Source organism: Arvicanthis niloticus, chromosome 11 (assembly GCF_011762505.2).
Source record: "Arvicanthis niloticus isolate mArvNil1 chromosome 11, mArvNil1.pat.X, whole genome shotgun sequence".
Lineage (NCBI taxonomy): Eukaryota > Metazoa > Chordata > Mammalia > Rodentia > Muridae > Arvicanthis > Arvicanthis niloticus.
In genome coordinates, this window is record NC_047668.1 from 55,320,168 (window position 1) to 55,342,692 (window position 22,525).

The following is a 22,525-nucleotide window of genomic DNA, read 5'->3' on the forward strand; positions in this document are numbered from 1 at the left end:
GTCCCTATACTACAAAACGTTGGAGCATTCAATCTTCAGCCTTCTGGCCCAGAATCATCTGACAGACCTACTGATGCAGAATTATTAAGGGCTGATTACTCTGTCTTGGCAGATATAATCAGTCGACTATTCTGCAAGTATATCCTTTTCTGGACAGTGATTTGTCTGTAGATGAAAAGAGGCAATTCTTGCCTAGTGGCTGTCTCACCACAACTGGAGTAACTCCAAAGATGCTCAATTTCTTCTTAGAATCCAAGACAGGAAGCTGTCAGGAGCAGACAGGTCTCTAATCAAAATGGACATTAATACAGAAATGTTTGTAACATCAATTCTGTGGACTTCTGACGTTTTGAAAACCAACTATCCATGTAAGGCAATCTGGACTATTGTTTGTTAACTCCTCTCAGCTAAATAAAATATAGAAAACACCCTAATAATAAACTTAGAGCCATGAATTTGCTATAGGCCCTTAACTCACAGGCTAACCATTCTCACTGCTTCCTATTAGGGTGCATGGCGTTTAAATGACATCACTGGTGATTCACATGGTGCCTGTCAGTTTCCTCCACTCTAAAGCTACTGCTTTCCCTTCCTACAGAGTCTGTTAGAGAAGAGTCACTAAGTCCAGCCTTCCTGCTCTTCCCTCCCTCCTCCTCCATATTATATACAATGTTCTACACCTTGCTTTTAAGTCTTTTTTTTTTTTAAATCATTTAGTGTTGTGTGTACTTGTATACTTGGGAAAGTCATAGGACAACCTGTACAAGTCCTGCTTTCCAGGGACTGTACTTATGTCAAGAAGTCTGGAAGCAAGCACCTTTACCCACTGAGCTGTCTCACTACCTCTTTCATGCCTTGCATTTTTAAAATTCATTTATTTTTATCTTATGTGCATTGATGTTTTGCCTGCATGGATATCTACATGAGGGTGTTAGATTCCCTGGAACTGCTGTTACAGACAGCTGTGAGCTGTCATGCGGTGTTCGGAACTGAACCCAGGCTCCCCTGAAAGAGCATGCAGTGCTGCTGAGTACTGCTGAACCATCATCTCTCCTGTCCCTATGCCTTGCCTTTTAAAGGTAATATAGCTTCAAGATCTCAAGTCTTCCATAGGAAGACATAAAGGCCTCATTTTTTTCTTTTCTTTTTTCTTTTTTCTTTTTTCTTTTTTCTTTTTTTGGTTTTTCAAGACAGGGTTTCTCTGTGTAGTCCTGGCTGTCCTGGAACTCACTCTGTAGACCAGGCTGGCCTCAAACTCAGAAATCCGCCTGCCTCTGCCTCCCAAGTGCTGGGATTAAAGGCATGTGCCACCACCGCCCAGCCCTCATTTTTTTTTCAAACTGAAGCCTAATGTTCCCCAGTAAGTTTTTAATATTAGTGGCTGCCTGTCCAAAATACAAATATTTAAAAACTAACAATATCAACAGAACAGAACTAATCACTTCCTTAACAGAGCATTACCAGTTTTTGTGCAGACTGAATCTCACTTAGAGGATAGAAAAGCCTAAAAAAAACAGCTGTTTGATTCTGAGGAATTTTCAGGGTAGTCCAAAATACTTGGGGTTGAGCTATAACAGGCATTTGGACCATCTGTGTCAACTCCAAGTCTCATCATTTTCAGCACTTCAGAATAAGCCCATCCTCAGCATTCAAACTGTGCCTACAGAAACCATGATCAAGAAAAGAAAAGGAAAGGAAAGGAAAGGAAAGGAAAGGAAAGGAAAGGACAAGACCTATTGGGAAGATGGTATCTGGATCTATACTGGACTCTCAACTAGGGCTACTTGAGGCTAATGCCATGGCAAGCTAGTTTATAAAAGGAACAGAACATCTTGTCATAATATACCACCACTGATTTGACTCAATTCTATACTGGTTTTATACAGGTGCTCTCCATATGATCTCCCACCAATTGTATTATTTCCTACAAAGACTACTTCAAACAGTACCAGAAGACAAACAAACAACTAACATGATCATTTGATACTTACGAAGTGCCAGACAGCAGAAATGGAATTCGGACACCTTCCACCACCACAATATTCTTTATATTGGGTTTTGCTAAAGTCTTCTTTGACTTGGTCTGGATAGCTTTAAGATAAAGTTCAAAGAACTATTAATTAAAATATATAAAATCAGGGATAGGGAGGCAGCTCAAAGAATGGTGCAGTTGCATAAATACATTTTTCTATACTTGCTCTCATGTCTCCTCTAAAGAGTTGCCCTGTTTATAGTCCCTGCCAATGAGGCAGTCAAATATGGTCTAAATCCAAGGCACAAATTGATCAGATTCAGAGGGGGTGTGCTAGGCCCACCAACAAATCAACAAAGTAGTTGACCTGTGTATATTAGTACTGTTTTTTCCTACAACAAAATACAGGAAGCTGAACACTCTAAGGAATCTAAACTAACTACATGGTACAAACTGAGGTCCTAGTAAAGGTCCACCTGGCTATGTTATAACAAAGCTAAACAACAACAAAAAAGCAGAAAAAATAGCTAAGTGCAGAAGAGGATAAGTATATAAGGTAGTCTCATTTTAAAACAACCACTCTCAAGAGTTGTTGCCCCACATCAACGACCTAATTACTTCTCCTCCTCTTCCTCTTCTTTCTCCTCTTTCTCTTCCTCCTCCTCCTCCTCTTCTTCCTTCTTTTTAAGAAGAGGGTACTACTATATATCAAATTCACAATGTGTCTCAGGTTGGCTTCAAACTCTCAATATTACTACTACTCAATCCTCCCCAGAGCTGAGGTTACAGGTATGTGCCACCACATCTAGCTTAGGTACCATCTGTTAAAGGCTCTTCCACCTCGCAGTATTACCACAAGAAACAAATTCCCAGCTCATAACCTTTGGGGTATACACTCAGACTCCACAAACCATAGTGATCAGTTATTTATGCTATCTCAAACAAGTGATAAACTGTGTCAGGCCAGATCCTTTTGGTAGGAATCCAAGAAAAGAAACATGGTAAAAGCTACCCATTAGCAGAGGCTGAAAAGATGCCATAAAAAGAACCAGGGCAACAGTAAACTGAAGTCACCCACTGCTAGTTACAGGATAGCATAAATCCTGAGAGCACAGAAAAGAACAAAGGGGCAAAAAAAGACAAATAGAAACGAGATGAAAGACCAGGGAGGGGGCACATTACAGAGTTTGTGAGAGAGGAGCACCTAGCCATGAGCTGCGTGTGTGCTTCCTAGCACCTTCTTATCTTTAGTATACACAAACCCTCTCAGACCTGAGGATTCATTACCCACAATAACCAGACAGTCTTTTAACTTCCTACATAGGGAGAGCAAAGAAGGCTGGTACAAAAACTAAGCTTATGAGTCAGTAGAAGAAACAAAGAATATGATGGGGCAGGAGGGTAGGAGACAGGCCAGAGTGATTATAGGAAGATGTTCCATCTTCAAGAAAAATGAGAAATAAAAACAGCCTACCAAATCTGTGGATTACTTGTGACTGACCTTAGAAAGAAAAACGTATTTTGAGGAAAAGTTGGATAACACATTACTATGTTATGGTGATTTTTTTAACGAGCATGTTTCTTTTATGTATCTCCAAAAATGTTAAAATTCTTATTTCTCTAATTTCTTGCTCTCCTTCTGTGGTTCTCAACCTTCCTAATGCTGCAACCCTTTAATACAGTGCCTCATGTTGTGGTGACTCCCAACCATAAAGTTATTGTTGCTGCTACAGTAATTCTGCTACCGTTATAAGCTGTAAGGTAAATATCTGTACTTTCCAATGGTCTTAGGTAACCCCTGTGAAAGAGTCATTCAAGCCCTAAGGGGTCACGACCCACAGGTTGAGAACTGCTGTTCTGCTCTCTTGGTTACCCTTCAGTTATCTGAAAGGATTATCTACTACTGTTGAACAAGGCCCCAGTCCCTTACTCACTTCAACCATCTTGTCTTAATTCAGGTTTTCTCTCATTTGCACAGTCCCATTTCATTCTGTTCTTCCATGTGTCTGGGGCTTACCTCACATTCTATCCTAACAAAGCTTTCTCTAATAATTACAGTTACCTCCAGTGCCACCTTTGAACTTCTATAGTAACTTCTAGGGTAAAATTCAGTCATTCCAAACAATTTAGCAAAAAAAGCAAAAGCAATTAAATTAATTGTATAAATCCCATTTTGAAAACAGCACTGTTGCTGCATTGTGTAACAGTCACTGAAAGGACTCCCATTGTCTCATGTGCACACTGGCTCCTAGCCACATCAAAGACTTCTCAAATACAAATAATACAGCTCATATTCATATTCCAAATATATACGAGGGTTAAGGGTAAACTATGGCAAAAAAAAAAAAAGTCTCAGAATCTCAACTAAAAATAAAATATTATAGTTAACATTCCTGAACTGTAAAAATTTATTTGCAAATGTGCAAGCTAGACTATATAACTTGAAAATCTAGAATTCAAATATTAACCAATATGTACTCTATACTCTATATACAGTTCTAAAATTAAAAGATATGCTATACTTTACACAACTGCTATTTGTGTGGGACAAAGAGAGGTATGTGGACAAACAAAAATACAATCATCAAATCAAATTTTCTACTAGACACAGTTCATGAGAAGACAGAAAACCCCAATAAATCCTATAATCATTTGCCCACATTTCTTCAAACTGCCATGTCAAGCAGCAATACTCAAACGAGTTAAGAGGAATTACATAGTTATAACACTATTACACCCTGAAACCTGCTTAGCACAGGCACATGTGCCTTCCCTACCCTAAATCTGCTGGTCACATTCTCTGCTTATCAGGTGTCTTTTAGTGCCATTATCATCAGCAACATTAACATAAACTGCTTATATAATACTGTTTGACATTGGGGACACAAAAAAGGCTTAAGTCTCATGACTTTCAGAGCTTACAACATAGTTAGAGAGAAAAATAGCCAAAAAAAATGGCTATGGACAACAGAGATTAGTCTAAATGCCTAAAAATGTCTCTCTGTTACCATCATAATGACCTTCTACTACTTGGCAAGGGTCAGGTCTACGTGTCTGACTGTGCAAAGCAAAAGGCAGAGTGAACATTTAAATTAGGGGAAAGGTGATGGAAGTCAGAAAGGAATTATTCTTTACAGAATAGTTCTTTCTAGAATCAATAGAAATTTATATTCTGGTTAGAATTTAGAAATCTATTTCTCTAGTTGAGATTAGGCAACAGATCTCTAAGAATACTATAAGAAAACAATACCACCATGAACATACTGACTTTAGCTTACTAAGAGCTTTTTTGGTTGCTACTGTTGTTGCTGCTGTGGTGAGGGTAGGTTGAACATATTGTGCCAGGCAAGTACTCTATGTATGACTGACCTGTATTTTCAGCCCCAAATTGGTTGTGATTTTTGTTCTTCTTTTTCCTAGTACAGGGTGTGGCCCAGAGCCTTGAATATGCTAGATAGGAGCTCTACCACTAAACTATATATTCCCAGTGCTTAAAGAACTTAGAGATATGGTCACACCTATTAAGGCTGGCAATCATATTTATTCTTTTTAGAGAAGGAAAATAAAACATAGAGAAGTCATTTCAAGGCCCTACAGCCAAAACAGGCAGAGCTCAAACAGAATGCAAGTCCTGAATCTAAATGGCACTTTTTCTATGAAGCCATTGTACAAGTTATATATCATATAATTAAATATCTATATATTACACATAAGAACATATACACTAAATCCCAAATCAGAAACAGGTCACTCACTATAAAGCCCAGGCAAGATGGAAGAAACAAACAAACAAACAAACAAACCCCAACCAAACCTGACAACCTGTCAGGGAGTTTTACACCAGTGAAGATACATATGTAAAAAACATGTTTTTAACAGTGAAGAAGCCTAATTCATTGGATTACTGAGGCCTCACATAACCCCATCAAATGAATTTCCCTATTCTTTTATTTCATGATGGTTAAAATCTTCCTTTATTTACTAGTTCACCATTCACCTCTATTTCAGAAACAGGTCCTCATGTATATGATATGATAAGACATTTAACAGTGAACCACTAATTACATATTGTAAAAGTTGACTTGGGCTCCACAATAGTTTCAAGATAGTCTATAAGCTAATTTTTGCAAGACTGACAGCCAGGGCTACATAAACTGACTCAGCAAAGTTTATGGGACTTTTATGACTCTGTAAGTCCTAAAACCCAGGAAGAAGCTATCTCTTAACATCTTAAGCTCAAAGTAATATTACTGATTGATTACACATATTTTTTATTTTAAGGTAATGATGATACTCATGTTGACCATAAAAGGGGAAGAATTAACAAATTAGGTTGGGTCTTACTGAGAATTTACAAATACAGAATTCGAACATTTAATGTAGAAATATTTATTTTAAAGTTACTATACCTGGGGCAGACTGTAGTTGGGAAGAACAGCTCAGAGGTCTGATAGCTAGAAAACAAATAAAGAGTATATCATTTAATACCCATACACAATGCTTATAAATCTAATCTTAAAGAAAGAAAAAGTTGAACTTACAAAATCTGAGGGCCCATTTTGATGTAGTTGAAAGGTTTCTAAAAGTGGAAGTCAAGATGGAAGTCATTCTGAAATCTATAAAGAGCAGAACAAAGTATGTCTTGTGTTATTTCAGCAATCTGTAGTGTACACAGTGTATGACCTCTGGTGAATTCATCCACAGATACTATAAAATACCATTATCAACTATTCTTTTCTAGTAATATTATAATAACTATATTGATATAGCTTTCCCATCATGCAAAGAACTATTCTAAGCCTTAACCATCTATTCCTCTCAATGAATAGTATATCCTTTCCAAGTGATCAGGAAAATAAGACAGAGAAATTGAGTGACTTGTCTAAAAACCCACAACCAGTAAGTGGCAGAGCTCAAACCTGAACCCAGGCAGAAGAGCTCTGGGTTGTGCCCTTCTCATTCAACACAAAGCAACAGAAATACCACATAGCATGCCCATGAAATCGCCATTGTTATCCTTCTGATTTTGAAGGTTGTGTCCTGAATATGTAGAAGACCTTATGGAATGCTGGTATTTGAATGAGATACACACTAAAATATTCAGTGACACTGAAATAGAATCAAGTCAGCTATTTATTTTCAACTGCTTCTATAAACATTTTTCGTTTTTTTATATGTATGAGTGTTTTCCCTGTTTGTCTGTACCCTACCTGTGTACACTGCCCAGAGACCAGAAGAAGGAGTCAGGTCCTCTGGAACTGTGTTTATAGCAGGTTGTTAATCACCATGAAGGTGTGGGGAATTGAACCTGGAACTTTTTGAAGAATAGGCAATGCTCTTAACACTCAGCCATTTCTCTTGGTCCCCTAGAAAACTTTCCATAGTACTATACTTCCAACTTTTTCTAAGCATAATATTCTATCAAAATTACCTTTTAAATTAGAAATTTGTAATATTTCAAATTAATAACAGAAACTTAGGGAAAAAAGATTAAAGTCCTGACAGTGAGTTCTTACAAATGAGTATGAGGAAAACAGCAAATAAATGGGCACAAGTATGAACAGATGGCTTACAGGAAAGGAAATACAAAGGGCTCTTAGACATATAAGAAAAGGAGGCTGGGGGGATGGCTTAGTCAGTAAAGTGCCCACCACACTAAGGAATTTAGTTCAGATCCCCAGAACCCAAAAGCCACAAAAAGTGGCCAACCCCTATAACCCTAACCCTTGAAGCAAGGCAGAGACCAGAGGCTCCCTGAAGTTTGACGGCCTGATGGATAAAGTTCATGGTCAGAGACCCTGTCTCCAAAAGTCAAAGTGGAAAGAGATAGAGGAAAGACCCCCGGTGTTATCCTGCATGTACACATGTATACAATGCCACACCACAGAGCACCCCCAACACACACACAGAGTGAGGGGGCTTTCTTCAACTCCAATCATAAGAGGATTCAGATTGAAACCATAGAGACGTAATTATCTGTTAAATTAGCAAAAGCCCAAAAGTTTGATCTATACTGAGTGGGCAGTCATATATAAATACTCATTGCAACAAGCGTGTGAATTGGTGCAAACTCTATGCTTGGTAATTTGGAATTATCTTTCAGCACTATGTGTCACCTAACTTCTGATCTAACAATTCCACTTCTAAGAACCTAGATGTCAAGCATTATGCACATGATCTTTATTGTCACTGAAACAGAAAAAGATTAGAAGAATGCAAGCAGGGAATTGGTTAAGTAGGTTAAGTCTTGTATAACAATCAGTGAAATGCTGTATTGTATAGCCATAAAAGATAAGAAAATAGGAGCTGGAGAGATGGCTCAAAGGTTAAGAACACTTGCTGCTTTTCCAGAGAACTTAGATTTGATTCCCAACACTTACATGGCAGCTTACCACAGTCTGTACTTCCAGTTCCAGGACACCTAACTCTCCCCTGTCTTCTGCAGGGACCAGGCACACAGTGTTGCATAGACAAACATGCAGGTAAAACATCCATATGCATAAAAATAAGGGTGTGTGTTGTGTGTGTGTGTGTGTGTATTGCATGCTATCGTTCATTAAAGGAGGAAAAATGTGTATATTTCCTTGAATCATAATAAAATATCCCTAGGAGTACAATGTTAAAAACTGTTAGGCAGGGGCATGGTAGCACATGTCTTTAATCCTAACACTCAAGAGGCAGAGAGAGTTTTATAAGTTCAAGGGCACTGTGGTCCACAAAGCGAGTTCCAAATCAGCCAGTCTTGTACCAAGCCAAATCTTGTACCAAGAAAGCAAAGCAAAAGTAAAGTAAAGTAAAGCAAGGCATGCAGGCAGGCAGGGAGGGAAGGCTGGTTGGTTGGTTGGTTGGTTGGTTGGTTGTTAGGGTAGAGCTGGAAGGATGGCTCATCTGTTGGGAGAACTTGTTGCTCTTGCAGAGAACCTTTGTTTACCAAAACCTACATGGTGGCTCACAACTATCCATAACTCCAGTTCTAGGAGATCTTTCTCCCTCTTCTGACCTCCATGAGCATCAGGCACACATGTGGAACACTTACATATATGCAGGCAAAACACAAATAAAAATAAAGTTTTTTAAAAAATATTAAGGGCTAATGAGATGGCTCAATGCTTCAAGGTGCTTGCCATCAAGCATGAGGACCTAAGTTTGAGACTCAGGACTGGTAGTGGAAGGAGAGAACCAACTCCTACAGGGAGCAGAGGAAGCTCTGAATGAGTAAAGTCCTACAATGAATGTATATTTTAGACATGGACACAGCCATGCTAAGGACTCCAATGCCTCAGCCCCTAAGAGTGGAAAGCTCAGAAGATTGACCAAGTTTTTCTTGGAGCAGGGGTGGGGAAGGAGTCCAAGTGTAACAGAGTAACCAGTGTATACAAAACTAGCAGCCTAAGACTGTTTACCTACAGATAGATACCTCCCATTCAGACAAGCTAACCACTCCCACCCAGAGCTCTACATAATAGACACAATGAGGTTCCAAGTTCTAGTGGCAGCAGATGTCACTTCAGAGTATGCACCCACAACCTGACGCTAGCTTTTCTGTACACATCTGTCATTTATTCAGTGTCATTTGTCCCTTCTTCATTCCCTTACTGCTCCTAGACAGGGTTCTAAGTCACAAGCTGAAAATAGGTCCCAGGACCACAGCCAACTCCTATAAGAAATATTCTTATCTCTACATGAGTGACATGGGCCTTTCTCCCAAATAAATGTTAATAAAATTGTTAGCTAGGGGGTAGTGAGCATGTACCAATGCTCACACGTGGAGGTCACTGGACAATCTTTGGAAGTTAGAGCTTTCCTTCTACCAAGGGCTTCCAAGATCAAAGTCAGGTCCTCTGGCTTGGTGGTAGGCGTTTTTACCAATGCAGGCACCTCACTGAACCAATTTCTTAATTTTTTAAAACCAATTTTTACTTAAAAAGTAAGAAAAACTTATGATTTACGAATAATGGCTGTAACGGCCAGCCTCCAAGCTGACCTCAGTATCTCTCTCTTGGTTTTTGTACTCTGGTGTGGTTGCTTCCCACACTGTACTGCTCTATGTCAGAAGTGATAACACTGCTTCAGAAATCAAACTATGAGAAATAATATTGCAGCTTCTATCTTAGTCTCTCAGATCACTGCAAAGAAAGGCAGCTGGCAAGCAGAGATGCCTTTCTGGATAGGTCTGTATACTGATGCTTCCTGCCAATGGCCATGTGAGTGAGCTTGGAAACTGATCCTCTGGCATAGGAAACCCTTCAGATGATCAAAGCCTGCCCAACATGCTGATGACAACTCCCTAAGAAACTCCAGTCAGAACAACCCAGCCAAGTAGCTCCAGATTCTTGACCCTCAGAAATTTCTGTGTATGACATCTTAGGACAAGCACATCTAAAGATATTAGAATTTATAATATATGTAAATATAGAATTGAAAGTAAATGGAAGAAAGATGGCTTGATCAATAAATTTGCTGGGAAATGACTAGTCACTTGGAAAAATAAGGTTCATAGTTCATACCATAAGTTTAAATAAAAATCTTAAAATGTTAAAAATATAAAAATAACAGAGTGGACCAAGATGGCACATGCCTTTAATCCCAGTACTGGGAGGCAGAGCCAAACAGACTTCTACGATTTTGAGGTCAGCCTGATCTACACAGTAAGTTCTAAATAAGACAGCCAGAGCTAGAATGAGACTTTGTCCCAAAACAAACAAAAAGATCAGAAACCATCTTTGTGTGTCTCTGTGTATGTGTATATGTGTACAAGAAAGTGGAGGTTAAGGGTCAATCACTTCTTCACCTTATTTTTTGATATAAGGTCTCTTATTAAGCCTGAAATCTGTCAATAAATTGGCTAGTCTGGCTGAATAGAAATGCCTTGATTCTCTTCTCTCTCGGATACTTGATTCTCTTCTCTTCTACTGCTTGGATACAATCCCAAAAAGCTACACATCCAACGTTTTTTTAAGACCCAGCTTCTGGGGACTCAGTTTTCACGCTTGCATAGTGAACACTTTACCTACAGAACCACTACCCCAACCCCAGAGATATATTCTCATTCTCTCTCTCTCTCTCTCTCTCTCTCTCTCTCTCTCTCTCTCTCTCTCTCTCTCTCTCTCTCTCTCTCTGAGATAGGGTTTCTCTGTATAGCTCTGGCTGTCCTGGAACTCACTCTGTAGACCAGGCTGGCCTCAAACTCAGAAATCTGCCTGCCTCTGCCTCCCAAGTGCTGGGATTAAAGGCGTGAGCCACCACTGCCCGGCTGAGATTATCTCTTTATGAGCTTAGTTAGATGAGGAAGATCTAGAAGTCATAAATTAAGAGTTAACAAAACTGATTACTAAAATATTTTAAGCATATAGACAACAAAAAATACTAAAATTGAGTTCAAAAGCAAAGAATTCATTTAGAGGTACCTGGCAGTGGTGGCACACACCAGCACTCAGGAGGCAGAGGCAGGTGGATCTCTGTGAGTTCAAGGCCAGCCTATGTCTACAGAGTGAATTCTAGGACAGCCAGGGATACACAGAGAAACCCTGTTTTGAAAAACAAACAAGGGCTGGAGAGATGGTTCAGCAGTTAAGAGCCCTAACTACTCTTCCAGTGGTCCTGAGTTCAAGTCCCAGCAACCACATGGTGGCTCACAGCCATCTGTAATGGGATCTGATGCCTTTTTCTGGTGCGTCTGAAGACAGTGACAATGTACTCGCATATATTAAATAAATAAATCTTTAAAAAAGAAAAACAAACAAAAATACACTTAGAGAAAAATACCTGTAACATATAAAGCAAAAAGGAATTAATATAATCCACAAAGAGCTTGTTTCAAGTTAAAAGGGGAAATCTGTAATGGAATCTCTTATTTTGCTCTAGCATGCATTTCTCCACTAGGCAATTGTCAGTGAGGTTTACATGAATTGAGTCCAGGCCTAATTTCAGCATTTAACCAATCAGAGTAATCTTAATTGCTGCAGAGATTAAAGGTTCAGGTGACCAAGGCCTACAACAACCTTGCCTTGACCACAGGTACGGATGTAGGGATGATGTAGCCAAGTCCAATACGCAAGGTTTAGAGTTGTGTAGTTCTAAAACATGAATCTTTCCTTCTGTTATGGCTGTAGCTTCACAAACATTAACAATATTACTTAAGAACAAAGCTGACACTAAAAGAAGACAGTACTGAAATTTTTATGAAAAGATAAAAACAGCCCTGGTCAGATTCTACTTGAAACCCACCCACTGATGATCCAGAAGTTAATGAATCCCAAATTTACTTGAATTTTCTATTATTTGCAACTGAACAGGTTCCTGCCTGATATGCAGATCAAAAGCAAAAATGAGCAAATAATCAGTTTACATAAGAAATTAATATGCCAGGGCTTAGAAGTACAGCTCAATGGCAGAGCATCTTCCTATCATGTACCTGTGTCTGTGTTTGATCCCCAGCTCAATCAAACTAAAATATTCACACTAACAAAAGAATCTTTAAATACTTTCATTTACATGTTATTTTGAGTCAAGGTCTGATTCTGAATCCTAAGCTGGCCTAAAACTCATAATCTTCCAGAATTAATCAGTGCTACCCATCAAACAACAAGCAGTCAATTTTGTTTCTTATTTTTAGACGGGGCTTAAGTGTTACAGCCTTAGTTAGGCTGGTACTTACTATTTAACCCAGGATGGCCTTGTACCTATGGCCCATCATCCCGCGTGCTAGGGTTACAGACCTGGCTCCAGATTGTGAATTCTGAGTCTAATAATTCCTCTGGTTTCTTTAGGAATACTTGAAATGCTCACTATAAAACTATTTATAGTTGAAACTAATATAAATGCAGATCGATACAAATAGTTGAACTGTATCATAAATATTTCCTGAATATTCAGCAGCTTGGGAGAAAATGAAACAAGATATACATGTTTACACTGACACCCATAATACATATTAAATAAAAACGCAAAAACTAAATACTTACTACAAGACTATGCACCAGGTGATACATACCATACCATGACGGTATAAGTCTTTAAGCACTGCAGAGGCAGGCAGGTCTCTGTAAGTGTGGGGCCACCCTGAATTAGCCAGTTCCAGGACAACCAGAGCAACATAATAGAGAGACCCTGTCTAAAAAAGCCAAAACAAAAACAAAACAAACTAAGAACTATACTATTGTATTGAAGGCTGGCCTTTGTTGTCATTTATAAAGCCTCAGAAATACAGAAATTTTAACAAAAAAGTATTCAAAACATGTCAATCCTTAGGTAGTTTAGGCTTAGGTAGCAGAGAGGCACTTGGGAAGACAAAAGAGAAAGGTAGGTAAAGAATATAAAAGCAAGATGGGGTGACTTAACAGTTACTACAACATCAAAGAACAGACTCCACGTGCAAATCCTAGCTTCACCCCAGCTGTAGGACCTGTAGCAAGCTGCTTAACTTTTCTGTTTCTGGTCCTTCAGTAAAATGTACACAATTTTAGAGTTGTTGAGATAATTAAATACACACCTAGATACAGGTACATGTTGCCTGATATCTAGTAAGGCTTATTTATGTGTTTGCTATTATTAGTAGGTGATGATATAAATATACTTAGTTCTCCTCTAAGCCTTTGCACCAAAGTACTAATGATCAAAAAATGAGTAAAAAACTTTGTACTTGATAGAACTTATAATTTCACTGAGACTACAGAGAACCAAAAAAGGCACTTTAAATCAAGTATTAGCAAAATATAACCCCAAACCCTCAATAAAAGGGTTTTTCTTTTACATGATTTCTTCTACTTTTCCCTTTTGAAGTGCTAACAGTGAAGCCCGGACCTATACTGAGCAAGCTCTCTACCAGCTCCGGTTTTTACACTTCAAAGAATTGCAAAAAGTGTGTGTGTGTGTGTGTGAATAGTTCAGTTTTTGTGGGTCCCACCTCTAGTTTAGGAAAAATTATAAAGAGCTGCAAGCAACACAAAACAAATATCAGAGCACAAAGTGTGCTCACAAAACAAAATACTTTGTGTGGCCCTTTACAAAAAAAAAAGTATATGAAATAGGGACAGTGGAGGGCGTTGTATGGGAAAAGGGTTTGTTTGTTTTTTCAATTTACTCCGAAGTGGTCGTCTAGGTTCAGCTTAAAGTGTTCTTGGTGGAAGACTTAGTTTGACTCGAGCTTTAAAACAGAACGCTCCTGGGTTTCTAAGAATCATTTCAGCCATTTCTTCTTTCCTGTCTGGCAGAAAGAATAATCTGTTAACTAGCAAGAGCCACTTCTGTTTGAATCCTGGCCTTGCCACAAAGAAGGAAATTTATGTAATCTTTCTGAGCCTGTCCAGTCACCGAAAGTGCAAATGACCGAAACGTGGGGCTTGTGGGTATTAAACAAAATGGTGCATGCACCATTAGCTGGCTTTACTTTCTTTTGAAAACCATCAGTTTATTTCAGGACTCATCTTTCCAGCACCAAAACAAACAACTCATACCCTAGTACCGGGAAGAGCTGAGCTCTCAAAAGTAGATAGACTAGTTCTCCCACCTGTGGCTACCAGTTAATGCACTCCCATTCCTCCCATCCACCAGCTACGGCTACTTCACAGATAAGAGTGAGGAGTGATGGGTTTGCCCAGATGCTTGCGGGGGGGGGGGGGGGGGGGGGAAGGGGGAACCTTGCGGGTTAGAAGAAGCCCGTGAACCTGGATAGCCACGCAGGTTGGAGGACTCTCTTGGCTGCTCCACCTCCGAGGCCCACACTTAATGACGCGTTCTCAAGCTCTATAGCCGCCGCACTGCCTAGAGAGGTAACCAGGGAAAACGACATCGCTCTGACACAGCCCAGCGTTTCACACACACTCAAACCGTTCGTAAACCTGAAGTGATAAATGCAGACAGAAGACACGGCTGCAGAGAGAGCTACGCGTGAACGGGACCAGCGCCCGTCCTGAGGCGGGTCGCACTGGAGGCCTGCATCAGCCTGTCCCGCTCTCGGGACTTCGACCCTCATAGGAAAGGGAAGCGGCCGCGGGCACCGACGAGAAGAGTCGGGAGCAAAGTGGCACCTGCCTGCGGGGAAAGCAGAAGAAAACCGAAAAGCGCGCTGCCGCACCTCAGAGTCCGCGAAAGCTGCCGCTGCCAACAAGGTCAAGCCCAGACTGACAAACGCCCGCCCACGCCGAGGGCGGCTCGGGCTCTGCAAGGACCCTTCTCGCCCCGCCCGCGGCCACCGCGGAACTTGAGGGCTGCCCGCTGAGCGCCTGACCAGAAAGTCAGACACTCCGCCCCCTCCTCGGAGGTCCTTAGTCCCCCTTCAGAGAAATCATCCTTTCGGCTTGCTTAGTTGAGAGCAAGAGGGAGGGTGAAAGGACCGGCGACAATTCAGAGTCTGCGTTTTAGTAAGGCGGTACATAGGGCACCCTGCCGGACAGGCTCAGAAAAGAAAAGCCCTCGGCTCCATTGCCCCCCAACTAGAAGAGCTTTCTGCTTTCGTCCTCTTCTGCTCAAGATGGTGGCGTCCCGGGCAATTGGCAGTCTCAGTCGCTTCTCTGCCTTCAGGATCCTACGCTCCAGAGGTGAGCCTGGATGAGGGCTCGGGAGAATCTCGGAGTGCCTGCAGAAACTGGTGCGGCGAGGAGCAGCGTTTGCCCCTCACTGTCTCCTGCCCACCCCTTTCCCGGCACCTGTAGAAACGGGGTTACTGTTCCGAGACCCTATTTCCTGTGTCCTTGCGAAGGAACTGTCACTCCCTGTCTCCCTGCTCTGGCGGTGTCAGGCTCTCCCCTAACTTTCCGGAGTCGTTTCCACTTAGTCTGGCAGTTTGCGCAGGTCTCTGCTGTAGCCCTGCGCTCACGCCCCTCTTGTCTCCCTGAATGTTTGTCTTGGCCCTGACATTGCTAGGGCCGGAGGACTAAGACCTGTCACATTTTTAAGGCTCTACCACATGTTAGTCTCCATAAGAGATGTCTATCAGTCTTCTCGGAGACTTTGACTACTAGCCTTACAGCTCACTGCCACTCCTTGATCTTGACGGTCAAAACCATTTTTTTTTTCTTCAGAGAACTCAGCTCCCACTTCCAATAATCTTGGTGTGAATGTATAGAAGGTTGAAACCGGAGGTTCTCCAACTTAGGCAAAGAAATTTTGATGAGGAATAAAATGTTTGATTATTTAAAAACTATTTCTAATCTCCTTTCTGCCGATTTCTGTCAGGCCTCACGAGCTGCATTCTTCTTCAAACAGTGAAAAGCAGTGAAAGGGTTAAAGGGGTGTTGGTAGAAAAGAGCCTTTTCCCAGACATTCCAAATCTCTACGGGCAAATGCAACTTCATTGTGTATCATACTTGATACTAGTTACTTTGAGACTTTAGTTTGTAATATGAATTCACTTAATTTTCCTCACAGAAAAATACACATGTAGAATTTCCACAGATCCATTATGTGTAAACAGCCAAAATTACCACCGTATTAGCAAAAAAAAGTGAAATGGGCTGGGTGTGGTATTGCTCTCCTTTAATATTAGGTGGGTCTTTGTGTTCATGGCCTGTCTATTCTACATAGTGAGTTCCAGGCCAACCAGGGCTACACAGTGAGACCCTGTCAAAAAAAAAAAATATCTTTAACATCTTTATGTCTTCTATTTGCACTTGGTTGTGTTTTCATGCAATTTATCTTTTTCCTTTTCTGAGTAACAGTTTTAGAGGGGAAAAAAAATCACATATGGTCCTGTGTTTGCTGTAAGGTACTTTTATAGATTGGCTGGCAGCAAGTATAGCACTGGCTATGCACTGGAGTGGTAGTAATCGTGTCACATGTTCTCTCATCACTAGCTGTTGACTTTGCCCAAGCTCTTTAATCTAAATGGGCTTTCTTTTCTCATCTGTGAAATGAATGAGAGTGAAGTGGTATGGTGGAGCAATTAAATGCATTAAATACAAACCATGCCTTCTGGCTTGAGTCTGCCGGTTACCTTCTAGTGACCTTGGGAATTAATTTCAATATCTTTCTCATTGGTAAAATTGAGTCAATCATATGTTAAGTCTAAAGAAGTTATATTAAGTATAAAACTTTTTAGACCTTAGAAGCAATGACTCTATATAGCTGAGAACTTTTTAAGTAATCTATTTTACATAGATAATAAAAAAAAAGCTAACAGCTAAATTTTCCTATACTTCTACATAGAAACATATGTAAATATATGTTATGTTTTCATTAAGAAAATGTAGTTTAGCTACAGCTTATTTTAATAACAGCTTATGCACTTTGAAAAAATATACAGGAAAGTCTGTTTAAAATTAGCTGCACACCTAGTTTACCATTTAGAGTCTAGACTCAACAGCTCAGTCCTTCACCCTGAGAGTGTGTGCAGGCAAATGCTTAATGAACTGTGGCATTCACTAGGAAAAGAACTCCTGTACAATGCCATCATTCTAACATGAATATCAAATAAAAAATCACAAATTGACCTTAATATCTGTTCAATTCCTACTTTTCCTAATTCCTAAGTGTGTAGTGTGTAAAAAAAAAATGTTACAGGAAATGAACAGCAGTTAGTAGGTATCATGGTGTGTTTAAACCTGACTCTAACTTCTTTAATCCTATCTCTTGTCCCAGGGTTGGATTTTGAAAAGGCAGTAAATTGCTATAAACTAACATTTTCAGTTTTCAAAGTTGTGCAGCACAATCCAGCTCTTCCCACTGACTATAGTCTTATAACCTTGTAGATATTTTCTTGAGTTACACATGAAGATGATTAAAAAGTAGGGCAAAGGTTTTGCTTTTGCTGGCACTGAAAATGTAGGCTAAAGTTCACACAGTGTCTGTATAGTATGCTTCACTGTTAGGCGCAGGGTAAGGCTGGATTCCAGAAGCAAAGTTACCTTGTACTTTGGCTTGATTAAATTGACTGTGGTTAAGATTTTTTTTTTTTTAAATGTTTGTGCATTTACTGCTCTTTCTCTTTGCTTTTTTGTCTCTGTTGGTTTAGTGGAGGTTTTTTGTAAGTGTATGGGAGTGTGTTTACCTCAAGGAGGTTAGTTGGCAGGAATTAAAATGGCTTAACCATAGGCTAACGAGCACCAACTCTTTTTATTATTATTATTTGTTTGTTTGCTTGCTTATAGAGACAAGATCTCACTAAATAGAGCTGGCTAGCCTGGAATAGATCTGGTCTGCCTCCCTCTGCCCTCTGAGGTGTGCTCCCACACCCCGCTGCTTTGCATCTTCAACCTTTAAAGAACAAATATTTGATTTTTAAGGTAGTAACTCTGCCCTGAGTGGTACAAACTCTTGTGATCCTGGCATTCCACTGAGACAGAAGGATTACTGGTTCTAGTTAGCCTGGGCTACCTAGAAGTACCTCACCTGGAAATCAAGTTGTAACCATGCTGCCTTTGAGAGTTGGTTTTTTGTTTGATTAGGTGGGTTTGTTTGTTTGGTTGGTTTTGGTTTTTTGAAAGTTTGTTAGTTTTTTATTTATATTCTATCACATACTTACTTTTCTAGGTTTCTGTCTGTATCTCATCTCTCCCTACTTGTACTCCCAGTCAGTCCATTCCTATTCCAGGATGCTTTGCTCTTTTCTAGCAAGATTACCTATCCCATGCCTCCTTCCCACTAGAATTTGTACTTTACCCAGTTATTCAGAGCTGGGTATTGAACCTAGGTCCATCTGCATGCTTGGCAGACAGTCTTAACACTGAGCTATTTTCAAATCTTCATCCGTGTCCCCCAAATCGGAACTGATTCGGTACCATATCCTCAGCTGCCCTGGAGTGCAAGCTCCACCAAGAAAGAGACTTTTTGCTTTTACTTGTTCCCCCAATGTCCTAGAAGGTCACACAACCCATCAGGTTGCTGTAAAAAAAGTTTGTTGAGAAATGACTAAAATTATATTGGAAGAGATTAATTATAACTCTGTTTGTAAATGCAAGAATAAACACAAAACAGAAAATACATTAAGTAAAGACCAAAATGCAGGCAAGGAAGAGGAGCATTGTAGTTAAAATCTGAAAGTGAAGTTCTAGGGGAAAGTTAGAGCCATGTACATTTTGTTGATGATCAGAACTGAAGTTTTAATATCAAGAAATAAGTAACTAGTAGTGGATAATAATTTCTAAAGGCAGTGGTTCTCAACCTTCCCGATGCTGCAACCCTTTAACACAGTTTTTCATGTTGTGGTGACCACAACCATAAAATTATTTTGTTGCTACTTCATAACTAATTTTGATAGTGTTAGGAATCATCATGTAAATACCTGACATACGCTTACAGCGTATCTGATGTGACCCCAAAGAGAGTTGAGACCCACAGGTTGAGAACCAATGCTTTAAGACCTCTTCCATTTGCTGAGTGCAGATGTTTGCATGTGTTAACACCTAGTCAAGACAGTGACAGTTTGTCTTTACTTTTTTGAACTAAGGAAAGGGAGAACTTTCCTAAGTTAGGCAAGTTTGGGACTCTGGTCAGGAGAAGGGAGTGAAGAATTAGAGAGGACCATAGAAGAGATGGCTTGAGGTGAGCATGAGTAAAGATAGAGAAAAGGAGGCTGTTCTGAAGACCGTAAAAGCTGCATTTAGGGGAAGTTGTCTCTGCTACTCCAGGACAACCTGCTTACCACGGAAAGCTTGCTTAGAGCAGGGTAGAAGCAAGCCTTTATGATGGCGGGCCCATAGAACAATCCCTCAAACAAATGTAATGTTTGTCCAAAATTTCCCCTAGATTCCCTATCTTCCACCTAGAATCTAGCTTGAAAGACCCTCTACTGGGCCACTCTTGTGTGCTTGCACGCAGAAGATCCAGTCATCATCACTGTTAGAGAACAGCCTAGTCCTGAATTAGGAAAAGTGACTGCTACAGGTGGGAGGGGTCATGAGATGATGTGACTGACCTGAGAAAGACAGATCAAAGATTCCCCAAAGTGCAATTTAATAAGAATTCTGGACAGGATAATCTTTAGCAGCTAGACAAGTGGACTTCCTATACTCCAAAGCAGGAGGATGGGAATTGTATACTAAGCCAGACAGAGTTGCTCACAGCCAGCCAGAATACAGCTGGCCTTCCTCGAAACTATTTTGAGATTTCTAGTGTCAGTTAAGAGAGAGTCTTGGGGACTAGCTGTAACTCAGAGGTAGAGTACTTCTCTAACATGGATCTCTGGGTTCAGTAATCCTCAGCTCTAAGCATGTTGAGGCACACCCTTCATCTCAGCAGATAGATGAATATCTGTGGGTTCAAGGCCGTCTCATCTACATAACAAGTTCTTCTAGGCCAGCTAAGACTTTATAGTGGCCAAACCAAACAGAACAAAACAAAACTCTTAGCACTTGGGAGGTTAAGGTAGGAAGATCATGAATTCAAGGATTCAAGGTCATACTGGGATATATATGGCAAGTTCCAACCTAGCTTGGGCTACACAGTGAAACCCCATCTCAAATAAAATAGAAGAAAACAACAGTAACAAAAAACAGATTGCCTGGGCTGTGAACTCATGGTCTAAGTCTTCTTGCCTCCCATGCTAGGAAATGGTAGCATGTGGCCTACGGGAGTGGGCTACTATCTCAGTGGCTGCTTGCCAAAGGCATCCAGTGAACAGAGATAATTAGAACCAAAATGGCTGAGGCCACATGATGGATGGGATCTCTTTGTGGTCCCACTGAAGAACCTAAACAAGTTAGCTGATGAGCGTCAACTGGTAAGCAACAGAGGACAGAGTGGAGTCTGTTATCCAAAGATTGGGAACGTTACTGGTGGAAGACAGTACCGAGATTTTTTCAGTTAGGTATGCTTAAACCAGAAAAGTGTGACATGGAGTGTTTCCTTTGTAGCCAGTGCTTGCCCCTTGATTTCACGTTTTGTTTTGTTTTGTTTTGTTCTGTTCTGTTTGGTTTGAGACAAGGTCTCATTACATAGCAGTAGATGACCTGGAACTCACTGTGTAACATAGGCTGGCATCAGACTCACAGACGTCCTCCTGCTTCTGCCTCCGTAGTGCTGGGATTCAATGTATGCACTACCATACCTGGCAACTTCTTTTGTTTGTTTGTAAAGTTTATTTCTATTTATGTGTCAGTGTGCATATCATTGTATGCCACATGTGTGGGTGCCCATGGAGGCCAGAAGAGGGCATCAGATCCTCTGTAGCTGGGCCATTATGAGCCTTTCTGCCAGTGTGGGTGCTGGGAACATGCTTTGATCCACTTGCCTCTGCCTCCCCAGTACAGTTATAGAGGACAGACGTCCTTAGTGAGACTTGGGCTGAGGATACATAGTTCAGTGGTACAGTGTGTGCCCAGCATACAGTAGTCTGGGTTTAATCCCCAGGGGAAGCGGAGAGCTAACAAGGGCATGATCAAAATGTAGGCTCACATAGTGTTGCCAGGGCTCTGTTCTTTCTGAAGCCCCTGAGGGAAACCCGTCGCCTTGCATTATCTAGTTCTGGAGACAACTGTGGTCCCTGCTTGTGTGCTTCTTATTCCTTTAGCAACCTGGAGCCAGGTCACGGTCACATGTCTCTGATTTTTTTGTGATTACACTAAGTCCATTTAGATAATCCATGATACTGTCCCCATATTAAGGTCAGTCTTAATTCCATATGCAGTCCAAGCCCATCTTTGACAACTCACATTGTAGAGATGCACCCTCCCTTTTTTTCTGGGGGAGGGCATCTTCTCCCTGTCTTATTGTGTGGATAATCATTTGACCTGATAATTAAAATGAGAAAGATATTGAATTAGCCACAATAATGGCCTAGAATACATTGTTCTGATTTGGGGGTTTATTAATATAAATTCCAGTTTTTCTAATTTGACAAATATTAAAGAAATTGTATTTCAGGAAGTAATTTTGAAACACTTTTCTTGCAGGCTGCATTTGCCGCAGCTTTACAACCTCTTCTGCTTTACTGAGTAAGTTTACTTTCTTGTTTATGTACTTAACGTTGCTTTTTATAATCCTTTTGTTCTTTTAAATAATATAATTCCATTATATTTCCCATTCTCTTTCTTCCCTCCAAACCCTTCCCATACACTCCCCTAGTTCCTCAAATTCATGGCCTCTTTTTCTTTGTTGTTAAAAGATGTGTTTATAAAAAGATAAAGAGAATATGTTCTACGGGGAAGTGGTGAGGTATGCGGGAAGGGGATGTCTCAGTGGGCCCATGCAGAGGCATCCCTTCCTGGAGGGACCAGCCATGCGATGGTATAGTATAGAATAGAGTTTATTTGGGGCACAGGAAGGGGAGTTAAGAGGGTAGTAGCAGCATTACAAAACAGAGAGAGGGAGAGAGTAGAGAAGTAGAGTCCGGCCATGAGCACATGGAGAGAGGGAATGGGGAAGGGGAGATGGGGAGGAAAGAGGAGAAAAGGGCAAAAGAGGAAAGAGGGGACAAGCAGCCCCTTTTATAGTGGGCCAGACCTACCTGGATGTTGCCAGGTAACTGTGGGAGTGGAGTTTAGACAGAATGCTAACATTATACATATGCATATGTATATATGTGTGTGTACATATTTACATATCCTTAAATATGTATATATTTGTGTGTATATCCCTAAATGTATACATGTGTATATATGTATGCATATGTACATTCTG

At 40.5% G+C, this 22,525-nt stretch overlaps 2 protein-coding genes across 8 annotated transcripts in view; one reads left to right on the forward strand and one right to left on the reverse strand.

Annotated features, from left to right (window-relative positions):
• Hadhb (hydroxyacyl-CoA dehydrogenase trifunctional multienzyme complex subunit beta) overlaps positions 1 to 15,641 on the reverse strand; it is a 38,672-nt gene extending 23,031 nt beyond the window's left edge. Inside the window, exons 1-5 of one of the 7 annotated variants that reach the window (XM_076942194.1) lie at positions 15,048 to 15,205; positions 12,966 to 13,085; positions 6,514 to 6,588; positions 6,382 to 6,426; positions 1,992 to 2,091 (exon numbers count right to left, since the gene is read on the reverse strand). In XM_076942194.1, coding sequence (XP_076798309.1) covers positions 1,992 to 2,091; positions 6,382 to 6,426; positions 6,514 to 6,580 — 212 coding nt within the window. In that variant the 5' untranslated portion in view covers positions 6,581 to 6,588; positions 12,966 to 13,085; positions 15,048 to 15,205. Of the gene's footprint in view, positions 1 to 1,991; positions 2,092 to 6,381; positions 6,427 to 6,513; positions 6,589 to 8,352; positions 8,377 to 12,936; positions 13,086 to 15,000; positions 15,206 to 15,618 lie in introns of those variants that run through there. The other 6 variants (XM_076942196.1, XM_076942195.1, XM_076942198.1 and 3 more) reach the window with 6 other exon arrangements.
• The window catches only part of Hadha (hydroxyacyl-CoA dehydrogenase trifunctional multienzyme complex subunit alpha), a 33,759-nt gene continuing 26,523 nt past the window's right edge, over positions 15,290 to 22,525 (forward strand). The window contains exons 1-2 of the mRNA XM_034514119.2: positions 15,290 to 15,510; positions 21,799 to 21,840. Coding sequence (XP_034370010.1) covers positions 15,444 to 15,510; positions 21,799 to 21,840 — 109 coding nt within the window. The 5' untranslated portion in view covers positions 15,290 to 15,443. The remainder of the gene's footprint in view (positions 15,511 to 21,798; positions 21,841 to 22,525) is intronic.